The sequence below is a fragment of the Theobroma umbraticum genome, unplaced genomic scaffold, assembly GCF_002168275.2.
Source record: "Theobroma umbraticum cultivar Fairchild unplaced genomic scaffold, ASM216827v3 scaffold_147.0, whole genome shotgun sequence".
In the NCBI taxonomy this organism is placed as follows: Eukaryota; Viridiplantae; Streptophyta; class Magnoliopsida; order Malvales; family Malvaceae; genus Theobroma; species Theobroma umbraticum.
The window spans coordinates 6068979-6090681 of record NW_018397259.1 but is presented as its reverse complement, the minus strand read 5'-3'; the positions used below and the strand labels follow the sequence as shown (position 1 = coordinate 6090681).

The 21703-nt window shown below is 35.7% G+C and overlaps 2 protein-coding genes and 1 long non-coding RNA gene across 9 annotated transcripts; all 3 read right to left on the bottom strand.

The window, feature by feature from the left end:
- Positions 1-509: 509 nt before the first annotated feature.
- On the bottom strand, positions 510-2679 carry KIS (tubulin folding cofactor A (KIESEL)). 2 transcript variants are annotated; one of them, XM_021426590.2, is made up of 4 exons: positions 2527-2679; positions 2032-2191; positions 1716-1802; positions 510-918 (listed from the first exon to the last, which is right to left on the bottom strand). In XM_021426590.2, the coding sequence occupies exons 2-4, from the start codon at positions 2182-2184 to the stop codon at positions 817-819; spliced, it is 342 nt and encodes a 113-aa protein (XP_021282265.1). In that variant the 5' UTR covers positions 2185-2191; positions 2527-2679; the 3' UTR covers positions 510-816. The 2 variants fall into 2 exon arrangements, with proteins under 2 accessions (XP_021282265.1, XP_021282264.1); XM_021426589.2 differs by having other exon boundaries at positions 2523-2676.
- A 483-nt stretch (positions 2680-3162) lies between these two features.
- LOC110415803 (uncharacterized) lies at positions 3163-17311 on the bottom strand. Of its 6 annotated transcripts, none has more exons than XM_021427530.2 (23): positions 17188-17311; positions 17036-17093; positions 16809-16909; positions 16592-16685; positions 15633-15764; positions 15286-15546; positions 15096-15174; positions 14503-14594; positions 14273-14356; positions 13685-13759; positions 13504-13551; positions 12348-12443; positions 11907-12136; positions 8011-11507; positions 7825-7904; positions 7517-7597; positions 6108-6179; positions 5933-6032; positions 5759-5813; positions 5375-5503; positions 5154-5271; positions 4691-4773; positions 3163-4058 (listed from the first exon to the last, which is right to left on the bottom strand). In XM_021427530.2, exons 2-23 carry the CDS (start codon positions 17072-17074, stop codon positions 3638-3640), a joined length of 5967 nt encoding a protein of 1988 aa, XP_021283205.1. In that variant the 5' UTR covers positions 17075-17093; positions 17188-17311; the 3' UTR covers positions 3163-3637. The 6 variants fall into 6 exon arrangements, with proteins under 6 accessions (XP_021283205.1, XP_021283203.2, XP_021283206.1 ...); XM_021427528.2 differs by having other exon boundaries at positions 17036-17086; positions 17188-17293; XM_021427531.2 differs by having other exon boundaries at positions 17036-17076; positions 17188-17258.
- Positions 17312-17902: 591 nt separating this feature from the next.
- On the bottom strand, positions 17903-20673 carry LOC149527272 (uncharacterized). Its single transcript, XR_016351147.1, has 3 exons — positions 20298-20673; positions 19461-19541; positions 17903-18032 (listed from the first exon to the last, which is right to left on the bottom strand). It is a non-coding gene; the product is annotated as an uncharacterized LOC149527272 (long non-coding RNA).
- Between the last annotated feature and the right edge of the window lie 1030 nt (positions 20674-21703).

Here is a 21703-nt window from a genome sequence, read left to right as displayed (position 1 = left end):
AACGCATAATGTGGAGCAAAAACCTTGTTTCCTGTTGATGCGTTGAGAAGTTAATTTTTTGTTATATCTATGGATGAATGGCCATTATGACACAACATAGCAAACTGTTTGTAATGGTCAAGTTACCATCTCATTTGGATTGTCGAATAAGTTGCTGTTTGCAGAGTGGTTGGGTTTGAAAACTTCATGGAGAAGACGGAAAATGTACGAGTTTTAAGGAAGCTGAGAGGGAAAACAATTCTGGGCTCCGCATTAATGAATAAGATGGTATGAGGGTCAAAAGATGTTCCTCCCATTAAAATGCCAGAAGCCTAGGTGCATCCCTTCCAAGATATTGAGCATAATACCAAGTATATGTGTTACCTTTAAAACATACAAGTTCCCATTTTTCGAGCTTGAAAGGCCTCACTTTCCGTAACCCCCATGCATTGAGCGAGGGTGCTGTCGAGCGTTCCCCTCTTCTGTGAATAACCTTCAGTAACATGAGGCATTGGTTCCCTGGCACACTGTTTTCATGTCATCACTAAATACCTCATAAAATAAGCATGACTTCCATTTTACACCCAGGATTTCGTTATCCATATAATGTGCAAAACCCAGACACAAAGAACCAATTAATTGGCATGAGCATAGCAACTTGTATTTGCAGACTTCACTTAGGAACATATAAGGCACGCAAGATATCAAGTTCAAAAGACATCTTAGCTGCATTCCATCCGCGCTGATAGTGGCTAGAAAGAGAAACGGTACATATAACAATCGTCCATCTATGTCAAATTTTTTGAGTTACAGCTAATGACAAGAAGCTGTATCTCACTAAGCCTCTGCTGTTTGAAACAACTTTTCAACCTCTGTCATAGTGCTTCGAGCATCTTCGAATTCTGGGCCTTCCTTCTCATTTGTTTCATCCAACTCAGCCTGATATTCAGCACGTAATTCATTAAACTTCATTCATATATAAAGGTACATCGATTACGGATAGGAAATTAGGAAACCCAAAAGCAACTGACTGTAGCAGCATAGTTTATAACCCAAATGCCATAACGAAGAATGAGGGACACTAAGAGAGATGGTGGGAATAGAACTCTTTCATTTCTATTCCATGTTAGTGCGAAGAATTTGGAAGTTAGTTATTGATCACTAAGAAAAACTTCAGCTCTAATTATTCTTCTCGACCTGAAGTACATCTGCAGATTCAGTTATACGCAGTGGGCAGTGTACATATATGGCCACCTTTCTCAACTACATCCGTGATCCATTTGTTGTAAGCCAGGAATACACCTACTTTAAGGAAAGCAGAGGTTTGGGACAATCCTTATAAATGCTATCAGGACCTACTTTAGCAAGAACTAAACACTGTTTGCATAGGCCATGGTAATATATTTCAATCATGGATTAGTCGGCAGACTTGATTGCCTGACCATCCATCCTTAGTGCAATACAAACTCCAATAATGAAACAAAGCTAATGAAATGATGTATGAATATCATTTCTCCATGCCTAACTGCTAAATCAAATTCAGCCGGGACCAAGTCATTAATATAATGTATGAAAAGCTGACTGGGGTTATCTATGGGACTCTTGCAGAACAAATGATGAAAAAGAATCATATCACAGCTCATTAGCAGCATATTCATCAAGCTCAATAACTTCAGCAAATACTAGTACTAAAAATAAATAACCAAGAGAGATAACAATGATAAAATGTACAACACCAGAGTTCCTTTAAGGTCAGCCAATGATGCCTCTAGACGCTTGCGACAATCAGGGATCATCATCCTTGATTCAGCCAGCACATTTTCCTGTAAGCAGATAATAATTTATATGTATGACCATAGGCAATGGATGAAGAAAACAATTTACATGCAGTAGTTCGAATTTCCAAATTATAGGTACTCATTTTAACCAGGTGAACTAGAATCGCAAATTAAAACTAACACGGGATTCCATAAATGGGTTTCCTCAACAACTTACACCCTCTGCAGAACCAAGAGTTCTATAAAGATCATTGTTAATGCAAAACAGTATTACCTGTTGCTTGAGGTCATAAGGGTCGGCTCCTTTCTCTTTCATGTCAGCTGTTTTTGCAGCTTCTCTTTCAACCTCTTTCTCATAGGAGTGCAGCTCCTTAACAATTCGTTTGCAAGTCGATGTCTTGATTTTCAGATTTCTAATTGTTGCCATGGCTAACCTGTAAAAGCAAATGCTTCCCATTACTGATTTCAACACCATAAATCAAAAGAAATGTCCCGCATGGCTTTGGTTCAATAAACGGTAAATTATTCATACTTTCCGCTCACATCTCTAGCCTCCTATTTACTATTACTTTCCTTACATTTTCTCGGAAACCAAACATATGGTTTGGGTTTTTCTGGGAGAAAAAGATTTGGGTCGGGGGAGAGTCGTTTGAGGAAGTAGAAAACTACTAACGATTATTGTTTTAAAATTTGAAGAGATGGGTTTGATCGATCTTGTTCGATAAATGCAAAGAAAAACCCAAAAAAAAGAAAGGGGAAACATACATACGTCTGGAAATGAGAGGGGATCTGAAGATGAGAGGACTGAGCACCAAGGATTTGAAAGTGAAAAGCAGGCCAAGGAAGAGAACATAGGGGATATTCGTAGGGCGGGGGGCCTTTTTTCTTTTCAGTTCTTTCCTTTTTTTAAAAAAAAAAAATCAAGGAAAGTTCAAATGGTTTAATGCATAATAATATCAGTGTGTAATGTAAATTTGAGGTTTTAAGTTTTGCATTTAACATATAATTGATTAAAAAATATCTTATTATTAATATTTTCAAGTTATTGTTTGGTATAAAAGAATTTTGATGCTTGTAATATAATAGGTACAAAATTGTAAAGTATTTGGCCATTTGGAGGACAATAGTTACTTTGTAAAGCGAAACCCAAATTCTTCCTTTTTATGATTTTCCCAAAATCCAGTAAAGAATACTGAGTTGGTTCTCTTGCCAAAAATTTTGGTCATGTTAACTCAATTTTGTTTAATTTACTTGATTTTGGGATTTGGTTAAATAGTACACAAAATTCTCTCACTATGAACCTGTAAATCTTCCTTGAGTGTGCTTTTCCTCTTTAAGTTACGATGTTCAGCCCAACCATTTTGCTCAAGGAGTCAGTTCAAGAGATGGATTGTGGATACTACAGTTTCCAGAATATAACATCTTAAAAGTAGTATTGCCTTCAACTTTCAAGTCTGTCAACTTCATGTGGCAGCAGGGAACAGGGCACACCCTTGCCTGATCAAGAATCTACTTCCAAGTTCCAACAGAGCTAAATGGCTGAAGAGAGTCCTCCAGCAAGCTCTAAAATTTACAGAGAGATGGGACAAAAGGAACAATGGTATTATTTTACAAAATAATGCTCTATGAATTTTCTATTTCCCTATTGACAAATTATACAGTCACTGGGGCAGAAGCTACTACAACATTTCATATATTCAACATTGGAGTACAAGTGCAACATGAACCAGAATCACCTCAGGAATCCAATGGCTGCTTGCAATCTTTCAGTTCCTTCCCCTCATCATTTAAACAGGGAGACAGTACAATTGCACCAGTGATAATCCTTCATGTATACCCACTTTCACTCATAATAACCCTGCCAGTTCCCAGGCAATTGGTCAAGAATGTTTCCTCTCCCACTTGCTTTCACGTCTACCATCCCTCTCTCTCCTCTCTAATGCCTGCCTGGACTTGCTCCCTCTAGATCCATGCCTTTGAGAAGATCCAAAGCCACCTGATTGTCCATCAAATGCAGACACTAACTCTGGATCACCAACACTACCTGTGTCTCCTGAGTCCTTACTTCCATCAAAATTTTCTTCGTAACTGCTGCTACATTCATCTGCACGGTCACGGGATTGTAAAATGGTGGGTGGCTGGCCCGAAAATGATCGTGATCCAGACAGAACAACTGTTGGCATTGCAGCCATCGATGAACTAGTGGTATTTTCAGGTTGCAGGCTGCTACTATTAGTTCTTGTGCTTCCTTCATTACTTGATCTTCCATTTTCCCTCTCACGATACCTTTCCCGAGGCCTACTGCAGATGAAAACATTACATGAAAGAGGAGGAATTATCAAAGTCGGGAAGATTAATGCCAATTGTCAAATTCCATGCAGTGTCAATTATGTTGTAGTTAGGTACAAATTAATATTGTTCCAAAAGGGGAAGATAGAAGGTAGAAGTTACTTAATAAGCATCATAATGAATAGGATATAGCCAACCAGCCAACAAACAGCTTGTTACAATGGCAACTGACCAAAAGTAGAACATATTCACAGAAAATTCAGTTAAACAGACACAAAACATAGACAACTCTTATTCTTAAATTAGCATAACTAGCTGCTAATATTTATCAGAAATCAAGACACTCATAAAATCCATCTCATCTGCAATCTTGTGTACTTGAAGGGAAACAAAAACGAGCAGACAAATAATACGCCAAATTCATCAAGCCAAATAACCATAGCTTAATTAAGTATTCTCGAAAGTATATTAAGATTAAGAGGTTATCTTACAACTAATGGCTAGAATATAAAAATAATACTATTTTGTCATTATAGATTTGGTAATTTTTTATGAATGAATGCTTGACAGGATGGGGGAACAGATTAAAAAAAATAAAGAAAAGAATAAGTGATCAGTTTAACAAAGATGAAAAAAAGCCATACCTACTATGAGATGAAGAAGGGAAGTCACGCCTTGAAGATCTTAGTCCAGATTCAGCCTGCTCCAACTCTCTCTGAAGTTCTCTCTGCATTTCAGAATCCAAGAAACAAAAATGATCATCCTGTAGTTGTTAAGACACCATCAACTAGGAACATTCATGATAATGAGAATCACAGAGGAACAAAAGGATGCAACGTGTCAATCACATAAAGTGCGAACACTTAGCATGCAAAGGCATCCACAGTACATGGCAGTGGTTCTGTGATATTTTATGGAAAGACAAAAAAAGGAAAGGTGTGTTTCAGAGATAATAAAGGCATTTTCAGCAGATGATATGTGATGGTCTACTCGAATTATCTGCCAATTTTCTAACTAGTAAGTTATACAACACTAAAGAAGGCTTATAAAGTTTTGTAATATCTAATTATGCTAAATTGAGATTGATAAAATCAGCAAGCGCCATGCCTGTGTTTGCCTCTCCTTTTCCATATCAAGATTGTGACGTAGTTCCCTTGTTTTAGTTCGTTCAAGTTCCAACAAGCGCTGCCTCTCAATCTCTTTTTCAGCTTCAGCAGTCCTTTCCCTGACACATAAAAGGCAAGCTGTTAGCAACTGTTGTACATAAATTTCCTCACTCTGAAGTTATATTATTTCAATAATCTGGAACTGAGAAACACAAGCAAAACCTATCAAGTTCTTGCAAAAGCTCAGCTTCTCGCAAAGATGCCTCTTCCAGGTATTTTTGACGAGCACGCCTCATAAGAAGTTTCTGTTGCCTGCGAGCTACTATATCTTCTTGAAGTTTGTTCTTCTCTCTGACAGTAATAGTATTAGATCAAAATTATGACTATAAAACTTAAGATTTCTGAGACCTAGTTGAGAAAAGACCTCGAAGCTTTCACCAAGCAGAGCATGTGAAATGAAGTTTGAATTGTAAAATTGGGAAAAGAAATAGGCCAAATCTTGATTAGTTGGTGAAAATGAAGCCATAATATACCAACTTTTATTCTATGTCGTTTTTCCCCTCGTAAACATACAGCTTTGAACTTTTAAGTAAAAATGGTACTTACAAAGAACGAATGCAATCCTTGATTTGCTGAAGACGGTTTTCATCTCTCACAGGAGCTGGGAAAAAACAAAGTTGCATTATAAATTAAAAGCATTAGGGTGCTAGATTAAGACCATGTTATTTGTACAGGGAAAAAAAGAAATGATAAAGACCATATTAGAAACAGAAATATTACTGGCTAGATGCGGAAGCTGATGTCCTTCAGAGTCTTTCAATGATTCTTGAAGGACACGTTTCTGAATAAGATCCAATTCCAATTCAGCCTCCTCTAGTTCCTGTAGCAAATGAAAGATCAAATAAACCCTATCTGGAAGTCCAAAGCAGAAACAGCAAATGTTTACCAAGCTTACCATAGCCTCTTGGTCAGTTTCCTTTGCAAAAATATCAAAGTATGACTGAACAGAAGTTAGATTAGCAAGGACCTGTTAAAAAAATGGTAATGGTTAAAGATAGGATTATGAAGAGGCAAAAAGTCAGCATCATTAGAGACATAAGACAGTAGACATTCATAACAAAGAAAACAGATTGGTAGAGAGGTCAAAGAGGAAGAAGAAAACTGTAAAATAAGCATTGTGAATATCTTGTCTAATTCCCTACTTATATTTCTACAAAATTGGAATATCTTCTCTCTCTCTCTCTCCCTCTAACTCATAGAATACAGGTAACAAGCTAAAATGGTAGCCTTTAACTCAAAAGGAAATCTTTCCCACAATACTTATAATGTGACATTAAAGCAAGGAGAAAACATGTTTTACCCATGATATGAGGTGGTTACAAATTACCCACAGAAGCACCGATAGCAAAAAAAGATGCAAGATCTTTCTAAAACTTAGAAAAATAAGTGGAGAGCACAGCTCTGCTGACTGCTTCCATGGATGCCAAAACCAAATGCCATAGTTATCCATGCTTGCTGACTGCTTGAATTTTTGTTTTATTTATTTATTTTTTTAATATAGGAAGAAAATTTAGCATAGAAGGCAACAAGAGTGGCCACCCTACATACAAGGCTAGTTCTAACAAAAGAGAGAAAGCATTTTGTATAACCAGAAACTGTTACCAATTAATCCAAAAGTAGTATAAAACCAAGTTTTGGTAAGCAACTATATTTTAAGGAAGATCAAATAGTAGAATAGGCGCTGAGCAAAAAATAATTAGTAGAATAGGCTTTTTAGAGTAGAATTATAGCTGTTTGACTGTTTAATGCAAGGCCTATCTGCAAGAACTTAACAAACTGAAAAACTGTATAGAGATTTAAGGATGGTTAAATTTAATAGGATAGGCTTTTCAGAGTACAATTATGGCTGTTCTAATCATTTATGCAAGATTTATGGAAGACATGGAGAAACTACATCATTGCAAAGAGATATCAGGCCAGGAGAAACAGAGGAAAGAAAAGGAAGACAAGGAAGGGTATGCCAATCGAACAAACTCTAAGAGTTAGAAAGCTAACACATGAATGAAAGTTGTCAAGTCAGACTCCAAAGGACATTTATCGACTAATGAATTTGAATTGAGAAAACATAATTCTTATTAAACAAAGAAATGACAATAGTTGATCAAAACTTTATGTAATATAATCATACAGCATGACATAAAACTGGTACAATGTACTGATATATTAAATACTAAATTGTGTGAAATCAAAGTAAAAGCAAATTTTTGCAGTCAATTCCAGTTGTGGTTGATACCATCTTTCTAACAATAATATAACAGAACCTTTAAAAGGTAAAAATATACAGTTGAATTCATAATCTCTTACCTGAAGAACAGATTCCCGGGTGCTCCCAAATTCTGGGTCAGATTGTTTTGCAGAACTTGAGAAGAGCACTTCTTTCAGGACCTTTATACACAGACTAGGTCAGTCTATTATTATAATGGCTACAAGTGAATAAGCATAAATTTATGGATCAAGAGAAATCCTTATATACATAAGAAGTTATGTACTCATACAAACACTTAACATGTATGTATGGGCATGACATTAGCATATAGAAAATGCATTTTCTTTTTTTTGCAGCCAAATACCATTGCATGTCCTATACCTCTTGCAATTGTACTATAGCATACCTCTTTGGCATCATCTCCTTCATTTCTCAATCTACACAAGACTTGGCATGCCTTCTTCTCAAGATCTGGAAGTCTGTATTCTATAGAAGGGAAAAAGGAAAACAAGAAAACACTGAATAAAATGCACCCAATATTTCCTTATTTAAGCTAGATTTATTTTAAAAAAAAAAAGACAAGAGGACATACCAGCTTTGGAAAACCCTATAGTCTCAATACTTTCCCAAACCTTTTCAGGAATTAAAGAAATATCTTCAGCTGGAGAGTATAGACAAGCACTAGTAATAAGTGCTAATGAAAGTTTAAGTAATGGTCCCTCACAGATAGGATAAACAAGCCTTCCCAAGCCATATAGAAGACTATCAGCTGCTACAAGGAAGGATTGTAACTGATGCCTATCAGCAAATGGGATATAATCCACGAGAAGAGCCATTGCACGAGTCCTCAAGGATAATGACACATCTGTAGATGCCAGAACAGCCACCTGATCCCAGGTGCTTGAGACCAAAAGTGAAAGTATCTTTTCAGGAATAGAATGTACTAAGCCTGGTGAAACTATGTTACTGCAAAACTTAGAAGACTGTACCATTAGTCCTCCATCTACATCTTGTCCTACCAATCTACCCAAGTGCTGAAGCACTATAAAGCGTTGCTCAGGTTCAGGGTGGCCCAGCATTGTAAGAAACATATTAACTAGAGAAGGAACTTCACTTTCATGAAGGCTATGGATGCCTCTTACGAATAATATTGACAACCATTTATCAGTTTGCAAACGCCAAGAAATTTTTGGTGCCTTGCAAGAAAAGTTTTTGATTACAGTACAAATAGAATCAATAACATTATCAAGAGGAAGACCAAGGGGCACTCCGAGAAGGCAATCAAGCATCACAGATGCAACTTGCCAGCATGCATTGTCTTGGAGCATCAATATTGTTCCAGCAAGACCTTCAAGACCAGTTTTCCAGTGAGCTGGCAACTGGTCAACTGATTTAGAAGGCAAAGAATTTTCATTCTTATCCCCTTCAGCATTATGAATTGCTGGAGCTATAGACGACAAACATCTTGAGTACAAAAAACATTGTGCCGAAGTAATAGTAAACTTCTTTGCCAGCTGATGATGAAGAGACCAACATTGCTCAATAGTTGGATAAAGCTTTGAAATGACACCCTCTAAGTCTTTTGTAAAGTCCTCTATTTCCTCTTCAGACAGATTGTAATTTTTCTCATTTAAGGCAATTACATCAAAGCTGGTACTTTCCAGATTTTGAGAAATTTCATTTGGAGTAGAGCAATGCAATATATCCTTAAGAAACCATGAAAAGGATTCTGAGCCACTTTCACCAAGTTTCCCAGAGTCAGAAAAGGGGGGCAACTCAAGAGGAACAAAATTAGAGACCCTTAGATGCTGAAGTAAGAAAACTTTGCAACTTTCCATGACACCATTAAAAGCACAGAGATAGTCATGAAAAGAGGTACTTGGCTCGAAAGCAGTGAAATCAGCCCAGAAGGTTAATGACTGCAATATTTCTCTTCTACGTTGGAAGGATAAATCCGGAAAGACAGAAGCCAGTATGAAAATTGTCAGTGCTCGGCTGAATGCTTTCTCTAGAGAACTATCTTGATTCTCATTTCTTTGTCTGATGTTACTGAAAAGCTCATCAAAGCATAAAGACTCAAAATTGTGACAAGAATCATCAACTAACAATTTCTCCTCATCAGACACCTTATGCAACGAATATGAGATAATTGGCTTTAACAGACGTAACACAGAATCAAGAAATGATGTGTCACAATAGGAGGCTCTACAAAGGGATACCAACACTAGCACAACTCTTGGTATCTCAGGCACCAGTGCTTCCATGTGCTCCACAACAATGGCTTCTAATATGTAGAGAATTATAGCTTTGGCATTTTTTGCAACATGGCCCTTCAAATAAGTACAACTGCTCTGTGAAGTAGCTTGGTCCTTGTGGAAAAAAGGCCATGAACACAAATCAGAAAACCAGCACAAAATATCAGGCACAACAGCAGAAGGTAGTGATTTCAGCTGCAACCCAACAGCTTCCAAAATGATTTCCCCAAAAGCTTCAAACTGCTTTTTCATATTTGGAAAGAATTTACAGAGATCAGGGTAGATGACACGGAAAGATTGATATCCATGCTGCCCATCAGCAAGATCAACGCCATTAGGGATTGGAGAGTCTTGTTTGCCCCCAGATTGTTCAATCTTTAGATCTTCATGTTTAGGATCAACAAATTTATCTACTACTGCAAGCTCATCTGCAAATATAGAGAGTAAATATGTCAGTTCTGACATGTCTGAAGTAAGGAAAAGCCGCTCCTCTATAAACTGTTTTGCATTTCGAGATATTGCCATCCAGCCAAGAAAGCGAACAAGAGGAGAAGTAGAATGAGAAAATGTGGGTATTTTCTGCATCCAGGCTGAAGGAGGAATCAAGTTTCCATGGCGGAAGCCATTGTTGATATTGACTGCAAAGTCTGAACCAACACCACCACCACTTGAAGCAATTACCAATCTTTGCAGTAGTATCCAGCGGCGTTGTAAACCATGTATCTTTTCAGGATTCAACTGGCACTTGCCTTCTTTGAACCGACAAGAGAAAGATGTCAACATCCCATTAAGGTAGTTAGCAGATTGCAATATAATATCAATCACATGTTCAGGGGGGCAATGTAGCTTAGTGGCTGAGTGCAACAGAAACACAAGACACTGCATGAGAATTTCATGCAAAGAATGTTGTTCTCCTTGCAATCGCTTAATCAGAAAATTGCACAATAAGGACTGATTTTGTCGAACCAAGGTGACAGCATCTGCCGACTGTATATCAAAGGGAGACATCTCTATGACTTGTTCATCAGATTCTACAGAGTAGCTTTCACAATCTTCTCCATCGGACAACTTTTTATGATACTTCTTATCTAATTCAGCAGCCTCAAGCAGTGTTTTAAGGACAACCTTATCTCTGTTCTTTTCAAGATGAGATATTGTTTGCAAATTGCTGTTAGTCTTCTTAGAAACCCTTCTAAGCTCTGACATTTCAAAACTCTTTGGAATTTTAACCCCGCAGATGTTCATCTTGTTCATAGTATTTGAGCTGGCTTTAAGAGATATCACAAAGAAGGGATTGACATAGCATTCTGCAGCCAAGAGCAAAGCATCTATAGCAGCATCATGGCCTTCAAGAGAGATCTCATGCTGTGATTGTAAATCTGAAGCCAAGCGCTGAAATTCAGATGCCTTAAGCTCGCAGTCTCTAAAGTTCATAAGTTGAAAATAGTCTGCTTGCAAGTTGTAGTATTCAGCAGCAAAACCAGCATCCAAAACTAAACTGTTTTGAAATTGATTAGAAAATTTTTTCTCAACATCTTTCTGTTCTGAGTTTAAATCCATTTGGTTTAATTCCAGAACATTTTCATTCGGAATGCTACAAACATCAGTCAGCGTGGTACTTCGAAGTTCTGGAGGGGCAAAAAGAAGGCTAACATCTTCTAAAGCATCCATCTTAACAGCAGTCTCAAGTACATCTGTCTTGCCATCAGAGTCACAATGTAGGACAGGAGAAGCAGTCAATGATTCATGCTCAACATCTTCAGAAATGGGAGATTTGCACATGTCAATTTCTGGAGGTAATTGTATGCGAGGTTCCAATATTGAAAGGAGGACACTGCATTGATAATTGGAAAAAACCCATTACCATCTAAATAGTGTAACACAGTAATATTCCCTCATGAATTTAGCAATCTTAGTTGAAATACAAAATTTGGGAGATGGATTTTAAACTTCCAAGGAAATATAGGGAAAAAATATGTTTTCCATGCTGCAACTGATCTGAACTTGTCCACAAACTTGCAATTGGTAATAGCATAAAAGATGCAAATTCTCAATTAGGTATTACTCAAATATATGCTATAGGTCATCATATCATTCTCCAAATTTATTCATCAGGCTATGCTAACAAGTTACAAAAGTAAAGTAGTTCAAACTTCCAGATAATATTTCCTACCAAAAAATTCTAAGATATTGTACACCAATAAGATGATAAGAAATCAACTGCATGAGATACCTAGGGGCAACCGATCGACGTCTCCATTCAGATTCAATCAAAGGAAGAACAGCTGGTTTATGAACCGCTGTGCGGATGATATTGAGGGCAATTAGACAAGTTTGCTCTTGCTTCTCCAGGAAAGTAAATGATACATCACCAAAGGCTATTTTGCTTGTTGATGTATATATGGCAGGATCGAGAAAAGGCTCCAACATCTCCACAAGAAAGAGAATATTGTGCTTGACTTCCTGAAAGGTGAACAATAACACAGTTAACATGATTTCTAATAATAAAATGAGGGAGAATTTGTATTAGATGGTAAACCCGATGAAATCAATTATTTTCTCTTACAGGCAGGATACAAATGGTGTTCAGTCTGTTCCGAAAGGTCCCATAAAATTTTGACAGTTTCCACAAAAAAAAAAGGGATATGTACAAGAAGAAAAGATGGTCTAGTACCTTATATTTCCCTAGTATATCATCCATGTGACCTGACAGTACTAGAACTATGTATTTAAGAGCAGCACGAGCATGAGCCATCGAGTGGCGGGCTTCCTGACAAGAGATATTAAAAGAAAAATATTATAACTATGTCACATCAGAGAAACGAACAGAAAAGATTGCTGTAAGCAACACACATGCACCAAAAGAAACATATAGCTGATTCCAACCTACTTAACACCCGCTTGTATCTGTATGCCCAATACTAACTAAAACTAATGAGCCCATCACCTAGATTACGAGAATATGGTAACAAACAATTTAGGATAACACCATGTTAAGCATTGATCTAAACCAGTTCATAAAACAGGTGGAGATGCCTTACATATCCCATACAGTTAAATTTCTTGGGAACTTATAGGCATGGGAGGATTCTCCCTGAGATATCAGGAATGTTCCATGCCTTGTGCTATGATATGGGTTTGCTAATTTTGCAGTATGGAGGGTTTGCTATTTCACAGAGGTTTAGGGTCGTACACGGTCCGTTAAAAATGATTAGAGATCTAACAATTCAGATTGATTGGTCAGGATGAGTTCTTTCAACTTTTGGTCATCAAAATGCAGCATTGGTCTTATGGGAATTCACCAGCAGCAAGTATCATATATCCCCAATCATATGCACATCAAAACAATTAACTAAGTTAAACTTGGTATATCACATCCCTGATGTTGCAATGATGTCATAGCTGCTACGCATTTATGCTACATTTCGAACTAGAGATGAAAATTTTGCAACAAGAATCAGACTAACAAACTGAGAAGCCACAAGCATTACAAATGGAAAAGATGTTTCAAACTATCTGAATTGGATATCCTCCAAAGTTTTTAAACATAAAAAGAATGTTTTATGAATAATACTTTTCTGGTCATTCCAAACCAAAGACATGGATTTAAAGGACGCCTGCAACTAACCATGTAACAAACAATCCCACTCAGTTATAAACTGTAAAGATCTGTCAAATTGATCTCCTGGGCCTACATGTTATACTTGTATAAAAATATAAATACATGTTTTAAGTAAAATGGTCATGTCTTATTCTCTATCTTTCATTTTCCATTTTTCTCCTTCTGTTTTCAGAGTTTGTAATTAAAATATAAAACTGAAGAACTATACCTGGATTATGCCCAAAAGGTCCTCCACAAGCTCCACAGTTAAATCAACCTGCAGCAATTAAGTTTCAAGAAGAGAAATTTAAAAAAATTATAAGAACAATTATAAACGAAAATGGCAGTCAGTGTGTATCACCAACCGTAGAGTATAAAGCTTATACTACGAAGACAAGCTCCAGACCAACCTTTGCAACGACCTGAGTAATCCAAGGAGCTAGAACACCACAACATAGGTCAATTAGAACACATGCAGCCTTAGCCTGTAAAAGAAATTGAGGTTAAACCAATTTGTTTCTTCTATTAAAAAAAAAACCAATTTGTTTCTTTAAGTTCATGAGTCTTAAGAAATATAAGCTTTGAGATATTAAGGAGGTTTTTACTTGTATAGGTAGAAAAAAATTGAAAGGGCACAAGTCCTACAAGCTGCTATAAATAGATCCCATTTCTACCCACATGGTTGCAAGGCAAATCATTTACATATTTACTATAACAATTGACATTGGCATATGAAATTCCAACTTGCACAGTAAGTTGAGAGGATTTTCCCTTTTATGATTATGTATACAGTTATACAAATTTGTAGGGCAGATAGGCCATTTTTTATATTGCACAAGCTCGTGCTTAATGTGCTTTTGTGTGTCAGAGGACGAGAGAGAGAGAGATCATGATAATGCCAATGCTTCGGTCAAGTTAAAAAAAAATTTACAAACTATAAAAGAAAATGAAAGAATAACTGCTACTGGGATAATTAAAATGAACTGAAAATTACGGACATGAGATGGTGAATATGATGATAAATAGCCAGCACAGGCTTGAAGAAGTGGATGGTACAACGAAGAAGATGCTGTAACAACAATCTGCAATCAGCAAGCACAGAAATGAGCCATACAAATTGAAAGTTATAAAAATAACAATAAAAAATCAATCAGACCAACAGCATTAAGCTGAAAATTATTTTTTTTCCCACATATACACAAACATTTACATCAAGAGCAACAGCAACCTGAGAGAGAGCTTGTTGAACAAAAAGCTGTTTCCATGGAGAAAAAGTATCATCAACATGATCAGAAGGACCGCTCATAAAAGGACGAAGTGCTGCAACACCACAAAGAACCAAAATTAAACAAAAAAAATGTTAAATAGATTTAATATAACAGGCTCAAGAAATTAAGTTCAATTATGGCAATTACTATCATACAATGTTTGACAGATTTCTGCTGCAAACATAAAAATAATTAACAACTTTTATGAAGAGGAAATATTGGCTCATCCAATTCAACAACTTTTAAGATGAACATCAGCATGAGGTCTTTTTTTTTTTTTTGGTTAAGCAGCATTAGGTCTTAATAATTCAAAATAATTAAGGCAAAAAGTTAATACATCTGAAATAATTTTAATCTCTTTCTACCCATTAGGAGAAAATCTTCAAAATGGTAGATACTTTTTGACTTTTCCAGAAAAGGTCAACATGACAATTGACAGGTATAATCTTTGACTTTTCCAAAAACCCTTTAAGAGGCAGGGACATGCCAATCCCATTATATAACTAGTGAGTTACAACCTCCTTAAAAGCTGATATGGATTTAGTCACTCTACCTGGCAGCAATGCTTGTACAAGTGGTAATGCAGACCAAAAGTCAGAAGTACTGTCTTCTAATTTGCTGCAGAGCTGAGGCTGTAAATCATACGAAGTGCAAATCTAAATAGATAGATCAAGATGAAACAAAGCATCATAGTAAGTACAATAATCCTTAAAGGGCATCATATCCCTGAAGCTGTAATTGACCTGAGACGCACAAGCATAGAGAACATGTAAAATTCCTTCTTCCACTGCCCCCACATCCAAGACATTAAGAATGCTAGGGTCCCACTGATCATCTATCACTTGGAATTCCTCCCCAAATAATTTCGAGTAATCAACCATGGGAAGAGGATTAAGTAACTCTGATTTTGATGACTCATCCAAAACTGGTGTAACTTCAGCGGAAGGGGTTAATTCGTCCACCATCGTAAGTGGCTCTGTAAGCTTCTGAAGCATTCTACAAGCCTGAAGATATAAGTATAGCTCGGTAAGCACATTATCTTTAAGTTGAAACTTCATTACCAAGGTAAAAAGACAGATATCTGCATTACCATTCTGCAAACAGTTCCAAGGTTAGAATCTTTATATGCTTTTCTCAGCAGCACAAAAATTGCATCTGAACGGAACGCTATGGAACTGGAAGTGGATAAGACAAAAGGTGAGGTGTTACGAGATCTCCTTGGCTTCCCATGCAAAAAAGGAAAGGAAACATATTAGTTTTCTATTACTTATAATGATTCAAAAATTTTATGAACATAGAGATATACACACATTGTTGCCAATAAACAAACATTTAACTCAGATAATACTAGATATAGAACTGTTCAGGCCGGTGATAGTCATAGAATAATTACATATTAATATAGAATCATCGCAGGTATCTTCAAGCAATATAATAAAAAGAGAGGAGAAGAAGATATAATTCTCTTTCTATACCTGAGGGATGTGTTTCTAACAACAAACCAGTATAACTCAGTTAAATCTTGTCTTAAATCACCCTTAAGTGAATCCTTATGACTTTGTTGCATGTCACTAAACCATCTAAGTTGGCATTCTTGTAAATCATCCAAACCTGGTGCCACCTTCACCTATTTGTAAGTTTCTTTTTATATATTATTTTCTAATTATTCAGCACTCAGCACCATATAGCAGCACTCTTGGAGAGGCACTAAAAAAATTTTCACCAGAGATTGGCTGATAACTTAGCATCACAGAGTATTCTAGTTACATTTTTCCATTTTACCAAGCCATATATAATCCCATGAAAATATCCTCCTCAAGTTCTCCTTCCATATTAAAGTTGCATATTTCTGTTAAGAACAAATAAAAGCAAGAATATAGACACTGATTTTTAACAGAATAAAGAATACCTAAATATTTCCATCAAACAAATAAACTAAAAATAAAGTAACTCCCTAATTACCAATCACCAGACATAATTACACTTACTGAATCAAAGATAAACTATTGCAAATGAAGAAAGGAGATGTAAAAAGAGCAAACAGAATACCTCAAAGTTAGAGGAAACTGTCAATAATGACAATGACTGAGTATTTCTAGGAACTTCAGAATCAGCAATATTGCCTGAAGATCTGGCAGTATCTCTGTAGTACAATCACACCATGGGCCATCAATTTAAATAAAAACTAACCAAATAGTCTACACATTCTTAAGCAAATTAATAAAGAGGTTTCTAGTTTCCAATAAAAAGGGCAAGATAAACCTACCTTTCATTCACGATGTGAAGTATTGGATAAAAAGGACCAGTAAGCATTGCCAGGAAACGTAAACTGGAATCAGCAGCATCTGAAAAACTGGCAAAGTCCGCCTGCAAAATGACAAAAAATAAGCCCAAAAACCAAAAGCCATGATGAAGGAAATACCGGAAAACAAACACAAAAAATAAAGAAAGAAAGAAAAGGAAAGATACTGATGAAATAAGAAGAAAATGTACCTCAAGATGGGGAAGGAACACAAGTAATCGATTTGTCATGTCTTGAAGCAACTACAAACTAATGGGCATCAGAAGGCAATGAACAAAGAAACATGGTGATACAAGGCAGCAACACTGAGAAGCATTATGGGCAATGTTTTCAAGATGCTCACCTGAAGATACATATCATGAGCATCTTGTTTGTGTGACATAATGTGCGGCAATAGGTGATTAACAACTGGCAGAAACTCTGGTTCAAGACCAGTAACTGAGATCCCAATCAACTGAGGCAAGAAATATTTAAACAATTTTAGTGCCAATAATAAAAATAAAAAAATAAATACTTCAGAATTATTAAAATGATCTATTAAAAAAAATATAAATTTAACTCTGAAGGAAAACAGGCGGAATAAGCCTCTTAGTGACCATCAAACAGCAGTCATTGTCAAATTGTAGCCTATGATTCAAATAAGGACACAGGATTTGCCATTGCTTTCATTTTCATCATTTCTTACAATGTCAGATGGTGAAATTTTAAGCATTTATTACTGGCACCATCCAAGCTCTCAAAGTTCATATGACCCAATTGTGAGATGAGATGTTCTCTTAGTAGTATCTAAATGATCCTTATGAGAGTTGACAAAAGATAAAGTCTTGACTACGACCTCTTCGATGCTTCACAAAATAATAAATTCACATGCAAAGGGATAAAAACATCTACTACAAAATAAGAATTCACAGGCATCTAACTTTCTAACAATAAATATTAGCTTATTCAAATAACAACTATGTACTAAACTTGGGGGGGGGTGGGTGGTGGAAGGAGAATAAGGAATTCATGGAGGAATGAGTCTCCAAGGACTACATAATTCTCATGTTTACCTGAATAAAAAAATTGCAATTGGGTTTCCTCGTAAACAAGATATTCGTACATAACGGCATGGAGTGTAGTTCATAGGATACATCATATCACGGCGTGGGCCTCACAGCGGGGGCGAACTTTTACAAATGTCTCAGGCTGTAAGAAAAATCAGTCACTAGACATGCAGTAAAATTATTGGATATAAGTTGCATTCTAGAATCCAACATGCAGTGACTACCATGACTCCCAAGATAAATATCACATTGTAATTTCAATAATGAAAAAGGTGCAAGAATGCAAGTCATTGCTGCACGTAATTAGTTGTTGCTGGGTAAAAGAAGAAGAGTCTTAATTGATATAGCATCATGAAACTTTCAAGTTAGGGGATAGTTTTATTCAACAAAGAGGCAATAAAATATTATGCATTCTAGTCTAGCCCTTATTCAAAGCTATGAACTCCTGTCATGCTAGAGATTTTCAAGGTTGTTGGCTGGGATTTGGAGCATACTCTATGCTTGCTCACTCCATTCATTTGCCCCTCTTGCTGGGTCAAGTCTCCTTTTGCAAGGTCTCAGGAAATGGATACTTATATGGACCCCTTAAAGGCTCTTTTGATGCTTTAGGAGAGGATCACAATGCACTTAGCCTGAATCGTTAAGTCTTTTGTTCCCCCAGTATACTGATGAACAAGAAAAATTAATGCAAGATGTTTTATTATTATTATTATCTTTTTTCTAATTTCACCACTTACATCTCAACTCAGAAGTCTGTTAATGCAGGAAATCATAGGCCAGACCTCCAAGTAATGCAGGAAAATGGTGTTGCCATTCGGTAGACCACTTATAGGAGTGAAAAAGAATGTTAATTATGTTGCACATAATGAGATTGATATCAGCCAAAGAGTGAAAACTTCCTGAGAATCTCTTATTTAACAAGTGAAATACTACTTGTCTGCTTTCAGAGTGGCAGTTACAGTCAGAGAATGCCAGAAGGGCAATCACTCATTATTAGCACCAGCATTTTTAGGATCACAAATATCATGGCAATTCTAATTCAAAAATAAGTAAATAAATAAATCAGCAGCTCTGCAGCGGCTAAGGAAATTAGACTAAGGAGTGCATAACAAGCCTGCAAACAGCTTTATTGGATACCTAAGTTATTTCTTAGGAAGTACCCTCTCCAAATTGCTCATTCAGCTTCTTGAGAAAACTTATTTGGAGTAAAAAGTTATTTCAATATTCAAGATATTGTGAAAAATTAAACTTTAGTTATCTGCTAAAAAAGAACAATCATCCTTTTTGCAGCATATTTGGATTTCATCTGGTGTTTCTACTTTCTAGATGAAACTAAAACTTAGCATGTCAGCAAGAAGAGGTAATAAAACGAAACATCACAGAAATAAGGAAGTAAAGACAGCACTTGGCAGAATGTATACACATGAAATAAACTTAACCATATGGGGCGATAAAAGTTGCAAACAGTTAGGTTAGCAAAATAAAGTAAGCATGGAGATTTAGATAAATTTTCAACATAAGAATAACCAAAGGAAGCCAAACCTAAATGGCAATAAGTTGAAGAACCAACCTTATAGCGTAAGCCAACAGCTATGTCCCATTCAAGCACAGATTTGTTATAAATCCTTATATGTGACAATAGGCAAGGTTCCTGTGAAGAAGGAAACCAAACAAAAATACATTTAGAGACAACTAGAAAATTTCCATTGAATTTCGCATTAAAATTCCTGCAAAGATATTCGGAATCTACGACATATTTACAATAAACTAGAGGAAAGCATGAAGTTATCAAGCAACTCTGGCGGTAAAAGTCTCCAGGCAGTACCAATCACTTGAAATCTCACCTTTGTCTAGGTTAATGTAGTTTGGAACTCCAATTAGTAATTAACAAAGAAAAACAAGATCATAAATGGGCTTATATTACATTAATGGAATCATCAGTGTTCAGCTCCTAGAGGTATACATGTATCAATATCCACAGTGCCATAATTTCAAAATTTTAGCATAAACAGAATAGCACTCAAAATTTGGTATAACTTCATGTTTGATCTTTCCATCATTTCTCTTGTTCGGAAAAGGATAAAAAACCGCTGTTCGAAACAGGCATGTTTACTAAACTAGTCTTCCTATTCATGTTCAAAACAAAGGAGCAATTCTGTGAAAATTTATTCAAATGTCAAAACTAAACAATAAACAGACAAAACCAGAAACACCAAACCTTAACAAAATAGGAATAAGACAAAAGCTTTTAAGCACCATAGCAAGAACAAAAAAAGAACCGCAAAGCCATAAAGAGAACACCAAAAATGAACATAAATGGATTCAAAAACAAAAACCCAGAAATATTTTCCAAATATAAATACCAAAAAAAAAAAAGGAAACCAGAGAGCAACAAACAGTTACTTACATCAAGCTCAAGCAAGATCCATTCCTTAGTATTCGTAGCAGTGGACCAATGAGTCCTGAGGTCGGTGTCAAGAACGTTAGACGCTTTCTGAGAGGGTGACTCTCGAGATGTTGCTTTCACTTTGTAACTCAATGGCTTCACCCTTGGCTCCAATTCTATCTCCATTTTATCCTTTTCCTCCTTCAAGCTCTCAAAAGCTTCTTCTTTCCCTCTATTTCTCGGTTAAAGCTTTCTGGGTTTTCAATTTGAAGAAAGGTGGAGGGTGCCCTGTTCTGTTTTCTCCTCCCGGACTCGGATTGAGAGAAGGATAATCTCTTCTGTTTAATTTAATGAAGAAAAGAGAAGACTTTCTCTTTGATGGGAACTGGAATGGAAGCTTTTCGGTTTTCCTTCAATGTGCCCGACTGACTGAAATGAAGTTTGAGGCCTTTTGGGTCTGGCGAAATTGACATTTTGGGCTTCTTGATCTATTTCACTTTGGGCTTAGGATTGGATTCAAGTTTTAGGCCTCTTGGTAAATTAATGAAGCTTTGGGCTTTATGTAAAGATTTATGTTCCATTTAGCTCCTTTTTTGGTTACACATTTAAATTTTAATTGATGAAGTTATCAGAAGTACTATAATTGTCTAAAACTAATTTAAAAGATTAAAAATTGGAAAACACAATTGAAAGTAAAAGGGTTAAGGATTATTTATGAAATTTATTTAAAAATAATTTAAAAGTATGGTGAAATTTAAGATTACTAAAAGGATTCATCTACACTTTTTGTTCAGATTAAGAAGTAGGGATATCATAGTCAAAGGCCCAAAACTTGAATTAATATTAAAAGATATTCTATTCTTTTAAAAATAAAAAAATATGCCAAATTTAATATTTTTTTAAGTATTAATAGTAAAAGAATATTTCAATAAACAATTAATTGTTTAATGTGTAAATTTAAAATAAATGATAGACCCACGTGACTTGAATTAGTTTTATAATTCCAGATCTACCTAGAATATATGACCATACTCTATCCCTGCAATTATTGACTACGTAACAACAAATATTATTTCATAAAAAATAATTAAAAAAACCTTAAATTCTGTTCGAGAAAATCAGACAATATTGTAGTCACTTCTATATATAAAATTAAAAATTTTGCTCTTTTATTTTTTATTTTTCTTTTCACAAAATGAAAGAAAAAAATTAAAACAAAATTAAAAATGTACCAGCCAAACGGAACTTAAGTGCAATTATTAAGTACATGACAATAAATATAATTTTATTCGATAAAATGAGACACTTTAAGATTTGATAATGAATATATCTTAAGGGCACGTTTTTTGCACTACTATATTAAGATTTTATTTTTTTGCTTTTACTTTTTAGGTATTTGTCTTTTTGTTTTTTTATTAATTTTTTAA